Source organism: Aspergillus steynii, assembly GCF_002849105.1.
Source record: "Aspergillus steynii IBT 23096 chromosome Unknown P170scaffold_10, whole genome shotgun sequence".
NCBI lineage: Eukaryota > Fungi > Ascomycota > Eurotiomycetes > Eurotiales > Aspergillaceae > Aspergillus > Aspergillus steynii.
The window spans coordinates 624885-646785 of record NW_020194407.1 but is presented as its reverse complement, the minus strand read 5'-3'; the positions used below and the strand labels follow the sequence as shown (position 1 = coordinate 646785).

Below are 21901 nucleotides of genomic sequence, written 5' to 3'. Positions count from 1 at the left end.
TAAAAACCAAAGAAAAAGGTGCAACCGTTCAAACGGTTCTGAAATGCTAATAAAGTACAGGAAGAAGAAAGTAGCACGAGGGGTTAAAGAAACACCAGTGCTGCGTGCTCACGAGTAGACTGTTGTTGACAACCTCGAAAAAAAATGTGAGAGGTGCGAGATCGATCAGGACGCAACCAGATATTAAAACCAAGGGAGTGTTCGCTACAATTTCAGTCATCCAGCCACGCTAGAGGCCAAGAGACACCAAGGACTTGCCTCCCCGGTGGCACTAACATCCTAGCTTGTTCGTGATAGTGGTCGAGCTCTGGGCTCCAACATTTCTGACTGGTGGGGTATCTGGGGTGAGCCGAATCCAGCAAGATATTGGAACCTCCATTACGGGGTCCATTGCAGGGCATCGTGGTGCCATGGGGAAACCTGGGGTGGAGATTCGAGGAAATTCTGCGCCGGCGACAGGAGCCCACTGCAAGGTTTCCACGAATCACGGAGCGACATCACAGAATGAAAAGATAAGACCGAGTCCACCAATGGAACATGCAAGTGGAGACGAGCCTAGAATCCAATTATTTTCCTGGGGGAGAGAGTCTGGGGGGCCGGGGAAGGGAGAAGACTAACTAGAGGTTAGTGCCGTGTGGAGAGATTTGGAACGTTGCAGTCACGGGAGGGGATCACATGCCCAACAAGGCGACAAGGCAGCGACAAGCCTCGCCGTGTCTTCTTTTCTGTGCTTCTTCCCTCGCCAAGCGTCCCCGGGCTTTCCCCTACCTTCGCCATTCGCTCTGGCCGTCTGACCGTCTGCGTCCAAGAGATTACGGGTGATACGCTCAGGTCTCGGAAATAGGGCTGTCAGTTACTCCGCGGCTTGGGACTTTGGACAGCTGACCCTGGCCAACGCGCTCCTCTAGGTCTTCATTTTCGCCTTCGCATATTTCGAAGATTATATCTACCTAAGACCAAATGGAAGAACTTGGCTGAATCTTCTATGAAACCCGTCTATCTCTACATCATGACAAATCAGCTCAGACGTCACGAGCAGCTGCATCCACTCCATCGAAATGAACACAACGTGGATTCAGAGAGACGACAAGTGCATGGGAACTTTTCTCAACACCACAAACCCCTGGGCCAAGAAGCTAGGCTAATGACTCGGTTTTCCCGCGGCGAGTCTCGCCACCTGCAGTGGCATTTGTGCGAGGGAGAACCCTGACTGAGAACCTTGACTCAGAGCCATGTGCACCCATTCTCAAGAAAGGGTACTGCATATCAACTGTAGTTAACTGTGGTGTGAGAAGCTCGGAGCTGTAGTTGCAACAGCGTTACTATTCATGCTTGTGTATTGGACGGAACCGGGATAAGCATCGGTTATTCCATAAAGTCTGTAATCCATAGAACTAGAATGTGCTCCTGAGGAGTGTATGGAATGAGAATGAGCTCGTTAAGTAGATTGAAAAGCACTTAAAAACAAACTGTTGGTCCCTCTTTGCTACTACTCACATGCAGTTTATGAAGTCGATGTGAATGATGCTCGTAGGCGACAACAGTCCCAACCAATCAACTCTTCCTCTTTTACAGAAATCAGAATTTCTTTTCATTTACAAATTCCCACATACCGTTTGAATAGATGTGAAACCAAAGTGACATCCCATCAAGGACAGTATGACATCACGTGCTCTCGTGACACCGGGACGCGATCTTATCGCGATCTGATCTTCCGCACCGCGAATTTTCATCAGTGCCCCTCTACATTCCTCACTTCACTTCAACCCACACGCGAGTGTCAATCTCATTCATTCATACCTCGAAGCTGTCATCTCCTCCCATCCCACATGCCCCGCACATATGGCAGAGCGAAACAGACCCGGCTTTCCTTTAATCCCATAGCCTTGCCGCCCGAGGAGGATGACGACATGGCTCGTCAGGCGACATTGAAATACGGACACCCGTCTCGGCCAACGTTTCAGTTCCCCGGCTCGAAAGCGAGCAAGACGTCTGGACGGAAGACTTCTCCTGATCCGTTTGTGACGAACAAATCTACAGACGATGAGGCTGCCGCGGAACCGAAAGGATCTCGAAAGTCCTCGCGCAAGAAGGACAAGAAGAAAGCCGAGAAGCAGGATGGTGAGAAGAAATTGAAGGATAAGAAAGAGAAAGACAATAAGAAGGCGAAGGACGATAAGAAAAAGGAGAAGAAGAAAAAGAAGGCGAAAAAAGAGAAGACTGGTATGTGTGCCACTATCTGTCTCAGGAGACAGAAGCATTGCTAATCTACTGAAATCCAGAAGACATCCCAGACATCCCAGACATCCCTTCTCCACCCCGGAGTCCAACCCCCAAAGCTACAGTCTCAGCCGAACAGAGTAGCGACAGCGAATTGGAGATACTATCAAGCGTGCGCAAAAACCGAGCCGTCAAGCGAAAAAGGTCGCCTTCCCCGGAAGACTCGAACCCCCAGTCCCCGAATCCACCAGATATGACACAAGACAATGATGAGGACGAGGTGATAGCCCGGCCTCGTCGAAAGTTAAGAAGAGGTCCAGCTCAGCCTACAACCATTGTTCTTGACGATAGCTCGGACGAGTCGGATGAGCCTGTGGCTTCGTCCCCGATCAAACGACGTCAGCGTAACCTGAGCGCAGAAGAACCCCAAACCCCACGTCGCAACATGGATCAAGATCAGCTTGACCTGGAGGAGGATTTGGAGGATCTTCAGGATTCTGGTGAGTGACAGTTTAAACTTGGCAATGTTAGCTCCACTGACTTTCCGAAGTTATTAAAACATCGCGCACCCGTGGACGAGCTGCGAACTCAGCAAGAGCGCAAAGGCAAAAACATCTGGAAACATTGCGTCGACGCAGAGCCGGTCAGGCAGAAACAGATGAAGAGCAATCGGCATCGGCGTCAGAGGCGGAATCAGATGAAGATGGCTCTAGTGAGTCAGAAGACGAGGATGAGGAAGCCGTCAAACAACCTCGAATCCCTTTCAATAGGGAGGATAGCGATGTCGAGTCTTCCATTGCAAGCAACGAAGATCTGGATCGGTACGACAAGGACTTCGTGCTCGAAGATGACGAAGACGACAAGCTCGGTGCCCCAGCTGGTATCGAAGAAATGCCGATTGAATTCACCCGGCACTCTTACAAGCAATTGAAAGACTACTTTCAAGATGCGGTGCAATGGATGGTGTTCAATCGATTGTTTCCCGCATTTACTCGTTCTAGTCCCATCTACAAAGTCGCGTTCGACAAGTTGGAGGACGAAGTCAAGGGCCGCACCGGCTCCCAACTCATCTCTTCTGTCTGGAACGCCGATTTTTGCCGGGCCCTTATGGCGCGTCCGCACTTAGAAGAGACCACCTTCCCTACCAGCGAGGGCCATCCCTGCGACGCATGCAAGCGATCCGGCCACCCAGCGTCCTTTGATCTCAAGTTCCACGGCAAGGCTTATTCCCTCGAAACCCTAGAGCCGCTCTCTGATTCCGACAGCGACGAGGAGCAGTCGGATAACGAAGATGAAGACGAAGATGACGGCCAGGAAAAAGACAGGGACGGCCACGTACTGCCGGACCAAGACACTCGATTCTACCTCGGACGGTTAGTCAAGCCCCGTCCAGCCTGATTCAAGCCCCCTTACTGATATAAATATCTCAGACACTGCAAAAACAGAGCCACAATGGCTCACACACTCACCCACTGGCGCTTCCACCTCAACGAATGGGTCGTCGACCACCTCGACCGTACGGGCTACCTAACTGACGAAAAGACCCTCGAACGCAGTCACTGGAGTCAGCGACGCAATGCCAAATTCGCCGGCGAAGCATTCAGCGACATGGTCGAAGAGGGCGAGATCAAGAAACTTTGGCGTGACTTCCATATCAATTTACGCACGGCTAGAGAATCGACGGTATGTTTTCCTTCCGGCCTACAACCTTGTCTCTGATATCATTTACTGATGTAATCTGTTGTAGACTATTGGATGAAATCGTCCCGGCACTGTTATTCTATCTTTACTTCTTTTTTTTTCGTGATACCCACCGAAGTTTCTTATGGTTATTTGGTGATTGCATAGTTTGACTTGGGGATTCATTCTATCTACGTTCCATTGCACATATAGAGAAATATGGACTTGCACTCACCTAGACCAAATCTTTGAGTTTGATACGTCTAGCAACCTAAGTAACCTGACCTCTAGTATGAGTATGTTGCCTCTATAAGTGACAATACTACTCGAAGCAATTCAGTAGACAGCACCGGACACTAACAGACATCGTCTCTAGAATCATTCACATTCCATTATTCAGAAATTGAGATCAATAAAGTAGGTAAACAATGGACATAACGAAACGAACAGAATAGGAAATCACTTATACAAATACAGCCATTGCCTAGGTCCAGCACGCCGGACCAAAGGCATGAAAGAAGCAAGTCAAATAGACCAAAGACTCCGAAAGAAACAGGTGGACGAGGGTGCCATGTTCGTAACCGAGTCCAACTTGCCGTCGTCACCCTAGAAAAAGCGCAGGAACATCCCATCCGAATTTTTCTCGTACATCCTTTTTCCCAACCAAACTAGACTGCCATAAATTATGTTGCTGTAGTCAAATGCTCGCCGGTATATTGTTTTTAGGGGTTGCTTTCTATTTTTTGAATTGATATATCTTCGATTCGTTCAGTATCGGTTCCAGTCGACTAGTCCAGGTCCGCTTCGGACGATGAAATCGCATGCGAGACCTGAAAAACGACAGGCGGCTTGGGACAAAAAGTAGGTGATGGCCATCGAAATATCAAGGCGGATCCTCTTCACCTGTTGCGATCTTCATCTTCGACAGGAGGGTTCATTTACAGAGTGGGCTGGGCCGGCTTCTCTTCCGTGGGAGCGCCGGGCGTGAGCATCTGTAAAGACAGATTTGTTAGTCAGACCCGGTCAATTGAATGAAAACACAAATGGTGTAGAAAGCGCATTGGCAGCGCTGAAAGTCGCGTTTTCCGATTTCTTGGCGCGGTTTGTTGACGGAAAAGTTTTTCACGTCATCCCGATCATGCGACCACCACCAATGATACCGGAATAGTCGGACAATGCCAGTGATTATAACGCGAAACATCATTGTAAACATACCTCGTTGGCACCCTTGATCATGCCCTGCTCACGCTCCATTTGGATGTACTGCTCTTCCTCGGCATAGGCAAGGGCCCACGGGACACCGAGGAGGAAAGCACTGGTACTGATGATCCACAATGCCTTGCCGCTGAACGAGATCGTGGACTTTGTGAAGGAGGTGACGGAAGAAACGGTGCTGTTGACTGAGCGACGGGCGGAGGGAGGGATGATGTCTTTCAGGGCCGACAGACGTTCGTACAGACCCTCGCTCTCAAGCTCGATCTCCTCATCGTTCGAGATCTCGGACTCTGCAGTTCATATCGTCAGAAAACTTGATCTGGTATTTATAGGTCTTTGTAGGTCTTTATGCGGCTTCAACGGGCTTGAAGTGAGGTATGGATTGAGGTGTAGGTATAGGTCATGGTTCGGGTGTTCGAAAGCAGGGAATGCCGGCGATGGCAATAGCGATCGATACGGAAGATGAAAGGCGATATATATAGTATTGCCCTAGGTAAGAATCGCATCAAGGATACTAACCAGTGTCAGTGTAGTCCTCCTCATCATCCGAGTCCAGCAGAACGTTGTTCTTGCTGGTCTGGGGCTTCTCCTGAGTGAAGTGCTCGTCCTCGACCTCGGTAAGCTTGACCATTGTGGCGGCGGGGGTGGTTAATATGGGAGATGAAGGGTGAAGAACGGGGAGTTGAGGTGATCGGGGTTCGTGGTGAAGACGGGGTTGAGAGGACGGAGACTGATGGGAGACTGCGGATTTGGCCGTTCCAACTTTTTTCCCGACCCAAACGCGCCTAAAGCGGCAAGCAGCTTCGGCCAACGACAGAGCGTCATCCTACGGCGGACGACGCCGACCACTGAGCCCTCCAAAGGATTCAAGTCACCTCATCCCTTTGGATTGTTCCTTTCTCTTACCACCGCCACAATGTTCAAGCTCACCGATCATTCTCGTCAAACTCCTTTATATCCAATTCGTACCAATCCATTCAGTTGGTAGGCTCCTTCTGCTCTTAGAGCAATCTACCAAGAATCTGACCTCAATAGATTGCAGCCCCATAGTCCGTGCGACCGGTCTTAAATGAGTAGAAATTCATGGAAATCCTCTTAATTACATGAAGAGAAGAAATTAGATTCTCGAGTCATCCCCAGTTCTATAGTATACATTTCAACAAATACAATCGTGTCTAGTTATCTGGCCTTTACCTCCGGCCCAACTTCCAGCGCGCAATGCGTTCCTGGATTTCCTCCCAAGGGAATGAGCGAAGCTTATAACCCTCCAACTCACCCTCCTGCAGCACGACCGTGGGCTTACCGGTACCCTGTCCCTTGTTCTGGACATTGCCTCCGAAGACTTGACGCGCAACCCGGCGCAGATCCTCCACAGTCAAGGCTTCAATTTGTTCGCACATCTCCTTCACACCGACCTTGCGGCCGTGGACCTGGACCTGACGTCCGAGATCTTCGAGCTCCACCATACGCGACTCCAGGTTCATAAGAAGCGAAGAGCGCAGTTGGTTCTTGGCCCGGTTGACCTCCTGAGGCTGCAAGGCCGCAAATCCGGAGTCGATGGTCAGCGACTGGAGTTCACGGCACATAACCTCGAGCATCTCCGTCGTCCGAGTCGGGCTGCAGGATGCAGAGATTCCGAAGACACCGCTGTCGGTATAACTGTGGTTGAACGCAATGCAGCTCTCCACCCACCCGTGCTGGTTGAGCACGTTGGTGTAGAGACGGGAATACATTCCCTTACCGGGACCGCCGGCGGAGAACGATCCACCTCCTCCAAGGAGCGTCTGGAGAGTTGCGAGAGCATAGATATCAGGGTTGGAGATAGGCAGAGCTTCGAAGGCAAGGTGGATATGGCTCAACCGGGGAAGCATGGGGTTGGCGGGCGGGGGGATTGGCGGAAGCGAAAGGAATCCACCGGTGTAATGTGAAGGACGTGCCAAGTCCAGGGTCGCCTGCCCGGTCAGCGAAGGTTGTGATGCCGCCGCGGCGTTGTTGGAGCCGGATGAGGAAAGGTTCTTCAGGAAGGGTAGTTTAGAGAGAAGACCGGGCTGCGACTTCTGGGAGGCGGCAGGGGTCGAGATAGTGGATGTAGGAGTGAACTGAGGAACAGTGGGCTCCTGGCCCTCCGACAGAGTGGTGTCGACGCCACTGCCGGACAAACTAGGGCCTTGGTGTCCCTTCATGTCACCGAAAAGCTTCTCCGTGAGGCTCACGGCCGTCTGGTGAGGCACTCCGGCAAACGCAACGACCATGCGCTCGGGGTTGAAGAAAGTCTGGCGATACTTTTCCACAACGGCCTTGTTGATCGCTCCCAGCCTCTCTTCCGGACAGAGTAGAGGGTTGCCCAAGGTGTTGTCCTTGTAAGCCGCCATGTGGACCAGCTCCGGCAAGATGAGCTCCGGTTTGGCCCAGATCTCTCCGATCTCATACTCGGCCGTGGCCAACTGTTGAATCACTTCCTCCTCTGTGATGAGCGGGTCGCGGATCGTTTCCGCCAACAGGCCGAGGGTGGTAGGGACAGCGGAGTTAAAGCTGGCGGACTGGTACATCAACGACTCGCGGGAAGAAGCGCACTGAATGTTGCCGCCCAGGTTCTCGAGAGTCTCGAGCATCTCATCGCTGGAGCGCGTCTTTGTCGATTTGAAAGCCAGTCGATCCATGATGTGACTCACACCGCGCAAATTCTCATCCTCATATCGAGATCCAGCATCGATGTAAACGCCGACGCCGGAGAAGGGTCCCGGCAAGGATTCGGTGGCGACGCGGATACCATTTGGCAGTGTGGTGATTTGCTCTAGCTCGGCAGGATCCTACCAGAGGCAAATCAATCGTTAGACCGGAGTAAAATCAAATGGTCATGGCCAGGGTGTTCGGTTGATTTACCTTGGAACCGGCCTCAGTAGCAAAGCCTCTCGACACTGAGCGAGGCACGCGGGCAAGTGGCTTTGCGGACTCCACAGCCCGCAACACGGAGCGACGCATTCTGACGGTTAAAGATATTAAATGGACAGGTAGATTCAAATCAAATTGGTCACCCCCGTCTGGCGAGAAAAAGCTGGTGTTCGGATGGTTTGGTCGCAAGGATTTGGTCCGGAGACTCGGAGATCGCTTATCTAATCAGGCGTCCACGCGTGAGGAGGCTCTGGTTTTGGCCAGTGTTTTGAACGTTTAGGATTCTAGGAAATGAATCATAAGTGAATGAACTGTGATAGAAACTATGTCAATTTCCGAGCAATCATTATAAACTCAATTGTACTACGGTGGCAACAAGAGAAAGCATCCTTTAATAATCTGAGATCTAGAATCGCTGTTGACTAATTCCCGGGCACACCCAAATATACCAATCTATTATTTGGAATCGACTTTTCAACCATACCAGCCAGTCTATCAGTTCAGCACTAATAAGGGAATAGAAAGCTCAAAGCCACATCCTACGGGTGCTCTGCTGCCCAGGAACGATACCAGTCAAGACAACCGGCATTGGCAACACTTGCTCCAATCTTGATATTCAAGCCACAAAGAATCTGCTTCACGGCATTTTCCACCTTCTTGCCGTTGGAAGTGACCGGAATCTCGGGGCAAGCATCAACAATTCCAGGAACATGGCGAGGGCTAAGTTCCTTGCGGATGGTTGCTTGGATCCGTGCTACTAGGTCTGAGGGCATTGAAGACAATCCGTCAGGTGAAGCCAATTTCACAAACAAGACGACGGTTTCATCTGCATCGACTCCTTCTCGTCTTCTTCCCACGCACAGGGAATCCTCAACCTCGTCCGCAAAGTGTTTGAGAAGGACATTGTATATCTCTGCACTTCCAAATCTGACACCGGCTGGCTTCAGAACACCGTCACTCCGGCCCAGCATAGTCACGCCCCCGGTTTGGGGATTCAGGCGCACAAAATCGCCGTGATGCCAGATCGACGGGCCAAAGACGTCAAAATAACTTTTGCGGTATTTTTCGGCCCCGACAGGACCAGGAGGCCAGAACATCACCGGTTGCGCAGGGAAAGGCTTCGTGCAGACGAGATCGCCGGGCTCGTCAGAGGTGCTTATATCATTGCCGGCGTAGTCATACACAGAGACAGCCATTGCGAGGCAACGACACTGAATCTCACCCTTATAGACGGGAATAATTGGGCAGCTAGCACAAAATAATGATAGGATGTCGGTACCCCCAGTGATCGAGCCCAGCATGATATCGGGATGGATGGAGGAGTAAACATACTCGAAAGTGGAAGGGGCCAGTGGTGAGCCGGTACTAAAGATCGCCCTCAATGATTGCAAGGTTACCGGGCGGTGCGGGTGCGTCCTGGGATTGAGAGACGCCTGTTCTAGAACAGACAGATATTTTGCCGACGTTCCAAAGTGGGTGATTTGCAATTCATCGATCAGTCGTGGCATAGCCATCTCTCCGTTTCCCCCTTCGGCATCAAAGGGTCGGAATGGGGAGCCGTCATATAGAACGATGGTAGCGCCACTAGCAAGTGCCGAAACCAGCCAATGCCACATCATCCAGGTGACCGTGGTGAAATAGAACAGACGGTCTCCGGGGCGTATATCGCAATGAAGCACGTGCTCCTTCTTGTGTTGCAACAACGTTCCCAGCGATCCATGCACGATTGGTTTCGGTGCCCCCGTAGTACCAGACGAGTACAGAATATAGACTGGATGCTCAGGAGGTAGACTTGTAAACTCAAGAGGGGCAGAAGGGTTACTGGCCGAAGAGAGAAAAGTATCATAGGTAGACGCTTTCCCTTGGACCGGGCAGACTTCTTCAAGGTTGAATTCGTGCGATTTCACGGTCTCGAATATCACCAACACCTCCAGCTTTGGGAGCTCCGGGATAATTTGGCGAATTTTCGCATTTGTCCCGTGCACCTTGCCATTATATAGAGAGGCATTGTCAGCGAACAAAATCTTCGGCTCGATCTGAGCCAGACGCTCCAATACTGCATGGACACCCGTGTCAGGGGACACGCCGGTCCAAAAAGCTCCAATTGACGTGCTTGCTAGCATCGCAACGACCGTGTTCGCATGGTTTCCTAAGAATCCTGCGACCCGGTCGCCAGGCTGCAGTCCAGCTTCCTTCAGTGAATTAGCGCATCGTCGCACGCGATCCCGCAGCTCTTTCCACGAGATAAATTCCCGATCAGCCTCGGTAGCGGTGATGATTGCGATGGCATTTTCATCGGGCGATGTGGCTGGGTAGAGTAAATTCTCGGCGAAATTGAGTCTGCTGCCGGCGAAAAAGTTGGGCCTGGGAAAGAGAAGTTTGTCCGAGTCCAGGACCTGCAGGGATATTAGACGAATCCGTAACCCAATTGTGCAATCACGGCCAGCTTTCTGCCCCTCTTTCAGGACCACTCACTGTGTTGTACGGCTTGTGAGCTTTTACAGCAGTATAATGCCACACATGCTCCCAGAACTTGGCAGGCTCCGACACACTCCATTGCCACAGGTCGTTATAGCTGGCCAGAGACGATCCGTAGTTTTGGTTGGACTTTTGCATGAAGTCATAGATCTGGGTGGTGTGCGGAGCGGAGTGGCGCCAGAGTTCTTTCGAACTGGCAGAGGTGCCATTGGACGACATGGTCGCGGCTATTTGAGCTCTTTGCTAATGGTCTTCTTTTGTTGCTTTCCTCTTGGTTGAACTCCTCTGTATGTCAGGAATCTGGGTCAAACTAGGGATTGATTGACCGACTCGGCCCACAAATATACTTCGGATGTAGGGGACTTGACCAACTCAGAAGAATGTGCTGAGTCTTCGGGAATTGGTACAAAAAGAAGAAGGAGAACAATAGATTCTTGAGAGCCCGAATTTCAGTTCCCGGCGTAACTTTAAATTTGATAGGAAGAAGCGTCGACTAGTCAGCGCGGTAGTCAGCAATCGAATCCCCGAACCTGGGGCGGAAATTTCCGGAGATGGCGTGGGTTGGGACTGGGAATTTGGGGATAAGTCGAGCACTAGAACCAGAGCCCCGCCAGCACCGGTGGTCAAGTAATCAAGGGCGGACATTTCGGAACACAATTCGTCAGAATCGAGAGTATTACTTGACACGATGTCCGTGATCAGATTTGGTCGACGTGCGGTACTCGAAAGAGAAACCATGACCGATGGCTTATGGCCTGAGGCATACTACACCCGTGGCAGCCTGAATCCCGAGGCATGAATTGAATGCCTGGAAGGACCCGAAGTCAATTGGAAGCAATTGGAATGGGTCAGGCATCAGGGGCAGGCCGATGCTTGTCTGAGTGTCGGACAAGAAAGAGCGTACCTTGCATGGGCCCCTTTCTTGTGTGCCATCGTGCCCAATGATGATTAATTACTCACAATTTTATGAATGATTCTGGATTGATCGATGAAAAGAAAAAAGATTCGATGGTGGAAAATCCGGGAGGGTCCAGGGGTAGCGTAATCTTACCGTTCCGTTACCGCTGTCCAGGGCGGACGATGGCGGATCGGCCGCTAAAATACCACGGACACGCGGGAGGTGGATACCGCATCATACCATGAAAATACCGCATGGGTCATCTCCACTTTTCTTTTTCCTCTTTTTTTTTTTTTTTTTTTTTTTTTCTTGATTCTCTCGCTCGGATCCAGTTCCATGTCACGATCCGGATCCGGCTCGAATTACCAGCTATCCCAAGGAGAGATTAATTTCTTTCTTCCTTCCTGCACCTCGTTGCTGCTTCCACCCTTCAGCTTCCCTCCTCAGCCTCGAGGTTCTGTCCGTTGCGACCCATTCGATCATTGCAGGGCTCAGCGCCCTCCCCAACGTCCTTCCACGTGCCGGGCAAATTAACCAGGACCAATCCGGATTTCTCGGGAGTCCTCCTGTCTCCTCTCTCTGTCCGTCTCCCCGTTGCCCTCCCCTTCGCGATTTCCCTCCCTCCTTTCGTCCTTTCCCCCACCCGCGCCTTGTTTCTTTTTTATTTTATTTTTATTTTCATTAGTTGTGCTTGGTGTTTATCCCTCCTGCTCGGTTGATTTGATTCTGGTCCACATGTTCATCGGAATTGATTGACTGACTCGTTGCCTGCGCCTCGTTCAGATTGACGTCGATCTGGCACCATTGAGAGAACATCCGAAACAATAACACAACTCGCTCGATTCTTGTGTTGAAAAAAAACATAAAAGCCCTTGATCCGCACCTTGTCAGGTGTTTCCTGCTCTTCCTGTCTTTCCGAATCCACGGGAGACGCTTCGCTCTGTTCATCACGTCGGTGTCGCGCGACCTTGATTCTTCCCCGTTCGGCCGGTTTCTTGCGATGCCTCGTCGATCTGCCAATTCTTCTTCTACCAACGACCCCTCCACCTCGCCGTCCTTTTCTTCCGTCTCCGGAAAGGGCGGGATCGCCATCAAAGCGTCTTCCAGAACGAATCGCTTGACCCAGTTCTTTTCGACCTCCCCCAAGTCCAAAGTCGAACCGACGCCCGCCCAAGCGGCTCTTCAAACCACCGGTGGGAACACCACGGCGCCTCCGATCAGTTCGGCGTCTCTCTCGCTACCGACCATTTCTCTCTCTACCGCCACGGCAGACAATCCCAACATGGACGAACCGCCGACCACGCTCTTTCAACCTCCCTCGCCGGAGGAGGCCCGTCGCCTGGCGAAGCAACACGCTCAGTTCGGACCGATCGGCCATCCGAGTCACCGTTACTCGAGTCAACATCCCGGCGGTGACTTCCCGGAGCCCATCATGGATGAACCGCCCTACTACTACCTTCTTACCACCTATATCAGCTATTTAATTCTAATTGCATTTGGACACGTTCGCGACTTCTTTGGAAAACGATTTCGCGAGGAACATTACCGACATCTGAAGCCTCGGAATGGATACGGGGCTCTGAACAGTGATTTCGACAACTTCTACGTTCGCCGCCTGAAGTTGCGTATCAATGATTGCTTTGAGCGCCCCGTCACCGGCGTCCCCGGAAGATACATCACCTTGATCGATCGCGCCACGGATGACCATAACAACAATTTCTACTTCACCGGAACTACCACCGATACGCTGAACCTCAGCTCGTACAACTATCTGGGTTTTGCTCAGTCGGAAGGCCCGTGCGCCGATGATGCCGAGGAGGCCGTGAGAAAATACGGCATCGTTGCACCCAGCACCCGTGCCGAAGCCGGAACGCAGGATCTTCACAACGAACTTGAGGACTTGATCGCTAGATTTGTCGGCAAAGAAGCTTCCATGGTGTTTTCAATGGGTTTCGGTACCAATGCCAATGTTTTCCCTGCGTTGGTGAACAAGGGCTGTCTCATCATTTCGGATGAGCTGAACCACGCATCAATCCGCTTTGGAGCGCGTCTTTCTGGAGCCTCCATCGGCATGTTCAAGCACAATGACATGAAAGACCTCGAGAACCGACTTCGGGAGGCTATCAGCCAAGGACAGCCGCGCACCCACCGTCCCTGGAAGAACATCTTGGTCGTCGTCGAGGGTCTCTATTCCATGGAGGGGTCCATGTGCAATCTGCCTGGCTTGATTGCCTTGAAGCGACGCTACAAGTTCAACCTGTTCGTCGATGAGGCGCACTCCATCGGAGCCATTGGACCCCGAGGACGCGGCGTCTGTGACTATTTCGGCATCGATACCAGCGAGGTCGATATTCTCATGGGCACCCTCACCAAATCTTTTGGCGCCAACGGTGGATACATTGCAGCCGATAAGGCGATGATCGATACTCTGCGTTCAACCAATTCCGGAGTCGTGTATGGTGAATCCCCCTCCCCTGCGGTTCTGGCTCAGATCTCCTCTGCTCTTCGGATCATCAGTGGTGAGATCGTACCGGGCCAGGGTGAGGAGCGGCTACAGCGTTTGGCTTTCAACTCTCGGTATCTTCGTCTCGGATTGAAACGTCTCGGATTTATCGTTTACGGACACGACGACTCTCCCATCATTCCGGTTCTTCTTTTCAACCCTGCGAAAATGCCCGCTTTCTCGCACGAGATGCTGAAGCGGAAGATCTCTGTCGTCGTGGTTGGTTATCCTGCGACGCCTCTGGTCTCCTCTCGAGCCCGTTTCTGCGTTTCGGCAGCGCACACCAAAGAGGACCTCGATCGTATTCTCACGGCGTGTGACGAAATCGGAAATGTCCTGCAGCTCAAATTCTCCACGGGCGTTGCTGGTGGCGCTCTGCCCTCGAGCGAGGGCTCCACACCGCCGCCAGAAATGGAGAAAGAGTGGCACCGCCAGCAGAACCCGAACATGAGCCCTCCCCGATGGCAAATCGAGGACGTCATCAAGCGCGGTGTCCAGGATGTCAAGGCTCCCTTGTTTTAGGGCCCAATTCATCTGGCGCTTGTATGTACCTCTGTGGAAAGAGTTTGCACATTCACCTCACTTCCAAAAGGACTCGGTTGATGCTGGTCATGCCGCGTCGCATATTGATTCCATTTCTTCGCCATTTATGTATCTTTTTGACGATCAGTTCTGATTGTCCTGTGGCACCTCCATATCTTTTACTCCGTTTGACCTATGCGAGAGGCTCACCCAGGGTTCAAACAATCACGAATCATTGAACATGAAATACATGCCTTTCGAGCGGCTTTTTTGACTTGTTTGGCTTTTCTCTTCTCTTCCGAAGTTCACCGATTTCTCTTGGCCCTCTACCACTAGATTTCAGTTGTGCTCCGTCTTTTTTTTTCTTTTTTTTTTTTTTTCCTACCCTTCTTAGCCCCTGCCCTTCACTGTTACTTTATAGACACATACTGCTGGCTATTCTACCCCACCAAGTGCTGGAGGGCTGCGATTAGAGCCAGTCTCTTATTGTTTAAACCAAAAGTCCGGGGCTCTTTTTTTCCCTCCTTTTTTGATTGTATCTTAATGAATGAGTTTGATGAAAGTGGAATGGAATGGGATCTGGCATCTAATGACACATACAGCTGTCAGAACTGCATTCAAGCGTTTATAATTAATTTAGATGATTTGTTAATTTGACCTTATAAATCCTTTTCTTCAGCACCCGTACAATCTGATCAGGTGATTCATCGGGTTCTGCTTATCTATTATCGTCAATCAAATCAACTATCAATGTGTCAATTTCTAGCCTAATGCTAATCTCTATTCTAGCCCCGTCCCCCGGTATTAAAAAAACAAAACCACCTTCTTAATCTAGGCAAGTATAATAGAAGACCCCCGAATCTACTGACGCACACACCACCCGATAAGAGAAACAGTACGGTTGCATGCGACAACGCATGGACTATGCACCACGCCGAAAAGGACATGACGATAAAGATGAAAGAAAATCAAAAAGCCAAAAAATAAGACAAGTGATACCGAAATGAAACGCCAAGCTATGTATATGTATGTGCATGCGTACACATTGGGATGTATGTACTTCGCCAAGAAACCTTGATGCAAATTGTCACTTGTCTTCGTTATCTCTAGGAGTTCTAGAGGGTTTCCTCGTTCTTTCTTCCAAGGGGATCGCGAAGAGCCAAGTGGCTGGTATAACCAAAACTGATTGATCTGGTAGAGAAAACAAAAAGAGCACAGATGTATAGTATAGGAAACCGAAAACAGTAGAGGAAGTCCTCTAGTTGATAGTCATTACGTCATGAAATGGTCATTCCTCTGCGAAGTGCAGGGGTTAAAGAAATGGGAAAGCAGGGATGGCTCAAACGGTGCCGTATCTCTCGCGGTCTTCGTCTAGAAGAGCTCGTCGTTCGTGAGGAGTGGGAGGGTTGCTGTGGTGGATCTCGCGTTTGGGGGAGACGGAGGGGATCCAACCCCTCATCCAGCCACGGACGCGGGTCCAGCGGCTGCGTCCGCGCTTGGGGTCTTCGACTTCGATGATGGATTCTCCGTCATTGGAGCCGTACATGAGGAATTGCACGCCCATGAAGCCGTCCAGACCCAGGACCCCGAAGGCTCCCAGGAAAAAGGGAATGGCACGGCCCACCCACTCGAGGCGGTCGTTGCCATCGCCGTCGGCCCATCCACCACCGCCATACGCAGGAAAGTCATACCAGGCGTTCGGGTTTGTCAGGAGAGAAGCAGAGTAGAAGAGGTTTCCGCCAAAGGCAGCCATGAAGAGGAGAGGAGACAGGCCCGACGTGCTCTTGCGGCAGTAGTTCTTATATAGCTGGGGCGGTCGAGAACCGAGATAAAGGACCGTTGACATCCACGAAACGATGCGGCCGATGAGCTCAAGATTGATTCCACTGGATGGGGACCCGGTTTCCGGTTCCGTCGGAGCTGCATTTGCGAGCACGGCACACAGCATGGAAGCCAGCAACACGGTGCGTGTTGAGGTAGACGGGAGGCTGCGGCCGCTACCAGTGCGAGTCACTGACCGACGAGAAGAGCTCATTTTCTCGTTGGAATAGGACGGCGACTGGCCTCCCACCAACCCCTGTGCCTTCAGGTCCTTCACATCCGTGATATCCGTGGGTCGTGCTGCCGCCGAACGAGGTGCCGCGAGGCTCGGGTTGTTTTCGGAGAAGGATACTCCGTCCAAGACACTGGCGGTCCCGTCATCATGATGCGAGTAGGACAGCTCGCCATACTCATTTCCGCGCTGTTTGTAGTGGGTATACCAGAAGTACTGGAACACCAGAGTCACGTCCACAAGCACATAGTATCCGGCCACAATGACTTGCCAGCCCGCTTGGCGAGTGAGCAGGGCACCAACCAGGTTGCTGGCATCGCCCAGACACCACTCAACGAGGAAGAACAAAGACAGGCCCGACGTCGATTGCAATTGAAAGTTCTTGTAGATCTGAGGGAGCTGGGCAAAGAGCCACGAAACAATACTCAACGTCCCGAGCACCGAGGATATGAGCGCCAAGGGTGTCGGAAGGCAGATATGCAAGTGCGAAGAAAGGGAGGCCAGGAAAGCCGACGAGGGTTCACAATGTTGCGGAAGAGCGGTCTGAACGATCTGATCTAACAAAGGCGGAGGCATCTTTCTCGGGATATTGTCTGAACCGTCGTGTTCGATAGGAGGATCTAAGCGGGGTGTATAAGGTTGGGGCAAGGAGAGCGAACACGTCGGGGTGCGGCTGATCTGTGTCGTTTAGACGAAGGTTCAGTACTACCGAGAGGCAACGAAGAGGGAAACTCTAGGGAACGGTAAGGAAGGAAGTCAATGAAAGGAGAGTCTAAAAGATCTGAACAGCAAAGAAGACACGGTTGACTGAACAAAAGGAGAGTAAGAATAGGAGAAAACGAGGGAGCCCGGAAGAGGGAGGGAGGGAGGAAGGAGTCACACCCCATGGGTTTGGTCACGAGTGCTATCCTCCGGATCGTCGATAAGTCAGGCTGATAACCCCGTCGCCCCTATCCGCGCCCCCTGATTGGCTCGGACTGCCCCCCTCCTCCGATTGCCGGCCGATCGTCGCGCTCGTCACGTGAGTTAGGGCCCACCGCGTCACCTGCCCGGCCGCATTCAGCTGCGCATCTCAACCATTTGACGGTGTTGAACTCTGCTGACTACCTAGGTCTGATGGAAACATGGAGCCGAAGAGATCTGGCTTTCCCTGCCTCTGCTAAAGATTGGGTGTAAGCCCTTTTCCGGATTTCGTATCGAGTCCAGTCGCTTTGCCAATGCAATCAACGAGTTGTATTCGATTATTTCGACTAGGAGCCAGGGAGACCAGGTCTATCGAGGACTTATAGAAAGGAAAATTGAACAGGCGCTTGATCTAACAACAAAGCCATTCCATATTTGGGCTACCGCGATTAAGAATCATATCACTCTAAGACGATACTTTCCAGTCGAGGGAGTTTCTCCCGTAACAGTGTCAGTCTCGCGCAGTCCCCAAGGTGCCGAATCTGTTGACGTACCACAAGCCCTGTGACCGCTTGAACAGTGGGGAGATCTTCCGGAAGGGAAGTACAGCACGGGGTGAAGAGGTGCACTGTAGCCTCTACACCTGGATTATTGACCCATTGACCGTTGACAAGTTGACAGTTGACCCAGACGAGTTCTGGGCCATGCCTTCTATTTATGGGAGCTGCCTGCTGATGGATCCCATGTTGGTTTCCAAATGGGCAATTTGTGAGCCAGTGTTGAGGTGAAGAGACGTTGAGCTCTAATACTAGGCGACCTGTGGGCTGCCAGGTGACAAGAACAGAAAACAGCTTTAGCTTAGCGCGCCTAAAGATAGCTTCAGGTTGTAGCGTAGCTGCGTGCGGGTCTTGCTCACAAGAAGAGCAGGAATATCGTGGAAGATTGATATACAGGTAAATTTGTTGAACGAGATGCCTTGGTGGAGTAACCATGTACTCAAATTCGTCTAGGCATGATTCCTGTAATTTTAGCTGGTGGAAGACTTTTAGTTCGAAAAAAGCACTGCCATTCTTTGCAAACAGCTACACAAGAGGCCCAGCCGCGATGCTTTTGGCGCAGAATTTCCTCAAAGATCATAAGACGGATCTCCGTGGGTAACAGAGCCCAGCCTGCCCTGGGGCCACTAAGTCTTGCCTTTTCAGTAGCGCTGCGAGCCACCCGTATACAGATAGGATCATTACTGCCTCTCTTCGGCATATCGAGAAGAAGGCTTGCTAGCCAGTAGCAGTTGTGGTGAAGGGGAGAGAGTAGTATTTTTTGTAGAACTAATCGAGGTGCTTTCAGGCTCTGTTCTAAAAACGAAACGACAGGCCTTATGTGTGCAGTCTTCCGTTGTGATGAAGATTAAAAGATTCAGTCATGGAAGAGATATTTATACCTACAAGCTGGGAGTTACCGTCTCTGTGCCTGTGTCACTCCCTTTCGTCTGTGATGCGTTTTAACCTTTGATGGTGGAATCGGGTCAGCTCCAATCATTGTAGGTTATGTGCGAACGAACCTTGGGTCTCGGTTTGCGGAACCAGTCAGTAAATGCTGCTGATGGGGAAGGGAAAATAGACAATAACATCAAAATCAAGGGGCCTTGGCTCAGGAAGCACTGCAAAATCACAAAATAGAGCTGCAAGTTCATGGGGTGGCAGATATAGATAGCATATAAACGAATGACAAGGCCCTGATGAGTCTTCACTCCAGTCGGTGATTACAGTCGATGCAATCCCATTAGACAAATAAATCAATAAGCTCTGCCGAGTTACAAATCCATTCCTCTCTCTTAGTGCCATCTAACGTGTCAAGGCTCGCGTCTTCCATTATAGCAGGAATCCATTCTTCTCTGCCTTTGGCGTTCCACAGCCGGTTGTTTGATGGCATTGGGAACTGAAGGTCGCTCGCAGTAAGGCCCCCGCGTGACGTCTCGGCTACATTGTGGTCGTCATCTGTTCTGCTCAACAGCTTGTGAACTCTGTACAGGGCCAGATCAAACCGTTTCACTTCCTCGATGCTGACCCAGGCCAATGTCGCGATGGTCTCTGGATCTACCCGCGCAAGCATATTCGGATAGTAGAACATGCCTAGTCGCTTGCAACTCGCGACAAGAGAGTGTAGAAGTTGCTCATCGGCAGGGGGTAGGGAGAGCTTCAAGTCAAACCCCACGGAGGAGCCGCCTTTTTGCATTATACTGAAGATGATATGCAGGAGGATTGCCTGATAAGTCGGGATCGGCCAGGAACAGGCACTACTACTGGCATCTGAATTTGATGCATGCAAGGCATCCCACACCTCCTAAAATGGGTTGGTCGTAAGTAAACGCAGGTCATAGGTGACATGGGCGCCCACTCACTCTCTGCTGATGGATGGCCGAGTCCAGTGTTCTGTGAAGATCGAGAGCAGCGCGCTGCGCCTTCCGCTCGCCACTCGCCCAAAGACCAATGACCATCATTGATTGTGCGAGCAAGGGTGTTTCACGAGACAGGTTAAACGACCCGCGATGGACGAATGACCAGTGAGGATGAAATCGCTCGAAATAGAGATCGATAAAGTGTTGATCCCTCCTCTCAGGCCGGGGGGATTCCGTGTCTGACAATTCAGGTACTCTGTCCAGCAAATGGCGGACTGAATCCCGACGATTCGTCCTGTCAGAGGCATCGAGGGAGCAGAAGACTTTACGATGGACGCACTCGCGGCATGGTGGTCCACCCTCGCAACGAGACTTCAGGCGCCGACATTGCGAGCATGCGCGTCTTGTTTGGGAAGGGAGATCATCGGCCGCATGAGCCCGTCGCATATGTCGACGAAGGGTATCACTTGATATAGAGAGCTCAACGTTAGATTTATTTTCCAGGAGCAGTTGGGGGGACACCGATTACTTCCGGCCAAAGTTCCGATTACAAATTGAACACTCGAAGGACTGGGGCTGGGTATTATGTTGCGACAGGTGACGTGCGAGGTGCTCCTTGCGTCGATAACTCGCACTGCAGCCTGGAAAGTGGCAGTCGAATGTCACTGTTGGTGTCATGATGCATGGTTGATAATTGGCAGAGAAGAGAAGTGGGAGACTGCGGTGGGATATCGCGACGGGAGGTTCCGGCGGGAGGCTCCGCTGATGAGGAATTAAGTAGATCCTTGTTGATAGTTGGTATCAACCACTGATTATTTGATTAGTTTACTACCAGAAAATCCGATCACCTTTACTAATGATTGTTAATTGCTTTCTGCTGCACTAATCAGAGTCCTAAGGTGTGCAGGCAACTCAAAACTATAAGTATACCAAGTCGCACCGGTACTATTTCGACAAACTGACAGTACTACTCTATTTTCATCAGACAACTTCTATCAAGCAACCCCTTTACTCTCCCATTCAATCATGGCCCGCACCATCCTCATCGCCGGCGCAACCGGCAACACTGGCCGCAGCGTTGTAGAAACGCTACCAAGCCTACTAGCCTCCAGCAATACTCTATCCGACCACCGCGTCATCGCCCTCACACGTTCCCTCGATGGTCCAGTCGCCCAAGCCTTCGCCAAACTGCCCGACGTGGAAGTCATCGAGCAGAGCTGGGTCGAAATCACTGCCGACTGGCTGCGCAAGCACGAGGTCGTCCGAGCCTTCATCGCTTCACACAACGACCCGAACCAATTCGCCGAAGAGTCCACTTTCCACCAGGCTGCCCTCAAAGCTGGCGTCGAGTACGTCGTACGGATCTCAACCACTGCCCCCAACGTTCGCCCGGACTCTAATGCCTACTATCCGCGTTCCCACTGGGCCATCGAGGCGCTCTTGGGCTCGGAGGAATACAGCACCTTAAAGTGGACGTCCCTCCAGCCTAACGCCTTCTCGCAATTCTACTTCTCCTCTGCCCTCGAGTTCATCAAGAAGTTCCGCGAGACCGGAAAGCAGGATACACTGGGGCTGATGGCCGCCAAGGATGCACCTGTTGGCATCATCGATCCCGCGGACGTCGGTGTCTTTGCGGCCCACCTTCTCGCTCAAGACGATGTGTCGGTGCACAACAAGGCTAAATATGTGATGAACGGACCGGAGGATATCACCGGGGAGCAACTCGTGGGCATGGTCGAGCAGCAGATCGGAACGCGGGTTGAGAATGTGAGTTACAAGGACATGTCGTTTCTCGATTCTTACCTGGAGTTCCGGTTCGCGGGAACCCAGGATTCCAAGAACGTCGTCTCCTCAATAAAGCATGCCCTGGAGGTGGTGTGGGAGGGAAAGTGCTCGGCTTCTACTACCAGTAAGGAAGTGCTGGAGCTTGCTGCGCCGAAGCGTACGCCTGCCGATGTGTGGAAGGACATGCTGGAGGGATAGAGAGATGATATACTCTGTTGACTGCTTCTATTCTTTTTGATATACATGTCAGGTAGAAATATTATGAAAGGCGTCGTTACACTGGAAGCATCAAATCTAGTCCATGCGGTTGATTTCTCACGTTCCAGCTGTTGTGGCTTCGGGCATTGATATGGTTCC

General features: G+C 51.4%; 9 protein-coding genes across 9 annotated transcripts; 3 read left to right on the top strand and 6 right to left on the bottom strand.

Moving 5' to 3' along the window:
• Window positions 1–1829: 1829 nt before the first annotated feature.
• On the top strand, window positions 1830–3979 carry P170DRAFT_430735 (uncharacterized protein; the record flags this gene model as incomplete). The annotated part of the gene is made up of 5 exons (XM_024847973.1): window positions 1830–2223; window positions 2283–2720; window positions 2771–3593; window positions 3666–3903; window positions 3968–3979. The coding sequence occupies 5 exons, from the start codon at window positions 1830–1832 to the stop codon at window positions 3977–3979; spliced, it is 1905 nt and encodes a 634-aa protein (XP_024699002.1).
• An 859-nt stretch (window positions 3980–4838) lies between these two features.
• Window positions 4839–5746, bottom strand: P170DRAFT_480658 (mitochondrial import receptor subunit TOM22; the record flags this gene model as incomplete). Its single annotated transcript, XM_024853800.1, has 3 exons — window positions 4839–4892; window positions 5116–5405; window positions 5635–5746. The coding sequence occupies 3 exons, from the start codon at window positions 5744–5746 to the stop codon at window positions 4839–4841; spliced, it is 456 nt and encodes a 151-aa protein (XP_024699001.1).
• Window positions 5747–6182: 436 nt separating this feature from the next.
• Window positions 6183–8330, bottom strand: P170DRAFT_417978 (mitochondrial-processing protease subunit alpha). The gene is made up of 2 exons (XM_024847187.1): window positions 7999–8330; window positions 6183–7925 (listed from the first exon to the last, which is right to left on the bottom strand). Exons 1-2 carry the CDS (start codon window positions 8095–8097, stop codon window positions 6306–6308), a joined length of 1719 nt encoding a protein of 572 aa, XP_024699000.1. The 5' UTR covers window positions 8098–8330; the 3' UTR covers window positions 6183–6305.
• Window positions 8331–8393: 63 nt separating this feature from the next.
• On the bottom strand, window positions 8394–10882 carry P170DRAFT_441158 (acetoacetate--CoA ligase family protein). The gene is made up of 2 exons (XM_024850250.1): window positions 10483–10882; window positions 8394–10403 (listed from the first exon to the last, which is right to left on the bottom strand). The coding sequence occupies exons 1-2, from the start codon at window positions 10702–10704 to the stop codon at window positions 8547–8549; spliced, it is 2079 nt and encodes a 692-aa protein (XP_024698999.1). The 5' UTR covers window positions 10705–10882; the 3' UTR covers window positions 8394–8546.
• A 1501-nt stretch (window positions 10883–12383) lies between these two features.
• On the top strand, window positions 12384–14408 carry lcb2 (putative serine palmitoyltransferase 2; the record flags this gene model as incomplete). Its single annotated transcript, XM_024853799.1, has 1 exon — window positions 12384–14408. One exon carries the CDS (start codon window positions 12384–12386, stop codon window positions 14406–14408), a length of 2025 nt encoding a protein of 674 aa, XP_024698998.1.
• A 1143-nt stretch (window positions 14409–15551) lies between these two features.
• Window positions 15552–17135, bottom strand: P170DRAFT_60555 (PQ-loop repeat-containing protein). Its single transcript, XM_024855297.1, has 2 exons — window positions 16650–17135; window positions 15552–16529 (listed from the first exon to the last, which is right to left on the bottom strand). The coding sequence occupies exons 1-2, from the start codon at window positions 17035–17037 to the stop codon at window positions 15748–15750; spliced, it is 1170 nt and encodes a 389-aa protein (XP_024698997.1). The 5' UTR covers window positions 17038–17135; the 3' UTR covers window positions 15552–15747.
• A 416-nt stretch (window positions 17136–17551) lies between these two features.
• Window positions 17552–18388, bottom strand: P170DRAFT_60540 (uncharacterized protein). The gene has a single exon (XM_024855296.1). The coding sequence runs from the start codon at window positions 18354–18356 to the stop codon at window positions 17826–17828; it is 531 nt and encodes a 176-aa protein (XP_024698996.1). The 5' UTR covers window positions 18357–18388; the 3' UTR covers window positions 17552–17825.
• Window positions 18389–19098: 710 nt separating this feature from the next.
• Window positions 19099–20419, bottom strand: P170DRAFT_393601 (Zn(II)2Cys6 transcription factor). Its single transcript, XM_024846027.1, has 3 exons — window positions 20289–20419; window positions 19763–20225; window positions 19099–19704 (listed from the first exon to the last, which is right to left on the bottom strand). The coding sequence occupies exons 2-3, from the start codon at window positions 20204–20206 to the stop codon at window positions 19144–19146; spliced, it is 1005 nt and encodes a 334-aa protein (XP_024698995.1). The 5' UTR covers window positions 20207–20225; window positions 20289–20419; the 3' UTR covers window positions 19099–19143.
• A 262-nt stretch (window positions 20420–20681) lies between these two features.
• On the top strand, window positions 20682–21770 carry P170DRAFT_441153 (NmrA-like family protein). The gene has a single exon (XM_024850249.1). It carries the CDS (start codon window positions 20786–20788, stop codon window positions 21740–21742), a length of 957 nt encoding a protein of 318 aa, XP_024698994.1. The 5' UTR covers window positions 20682–20785; the 3' UTR covers window positions 21743–21770.
• Window positions 21771–21901: the final 131 nt, after the last annotated feature.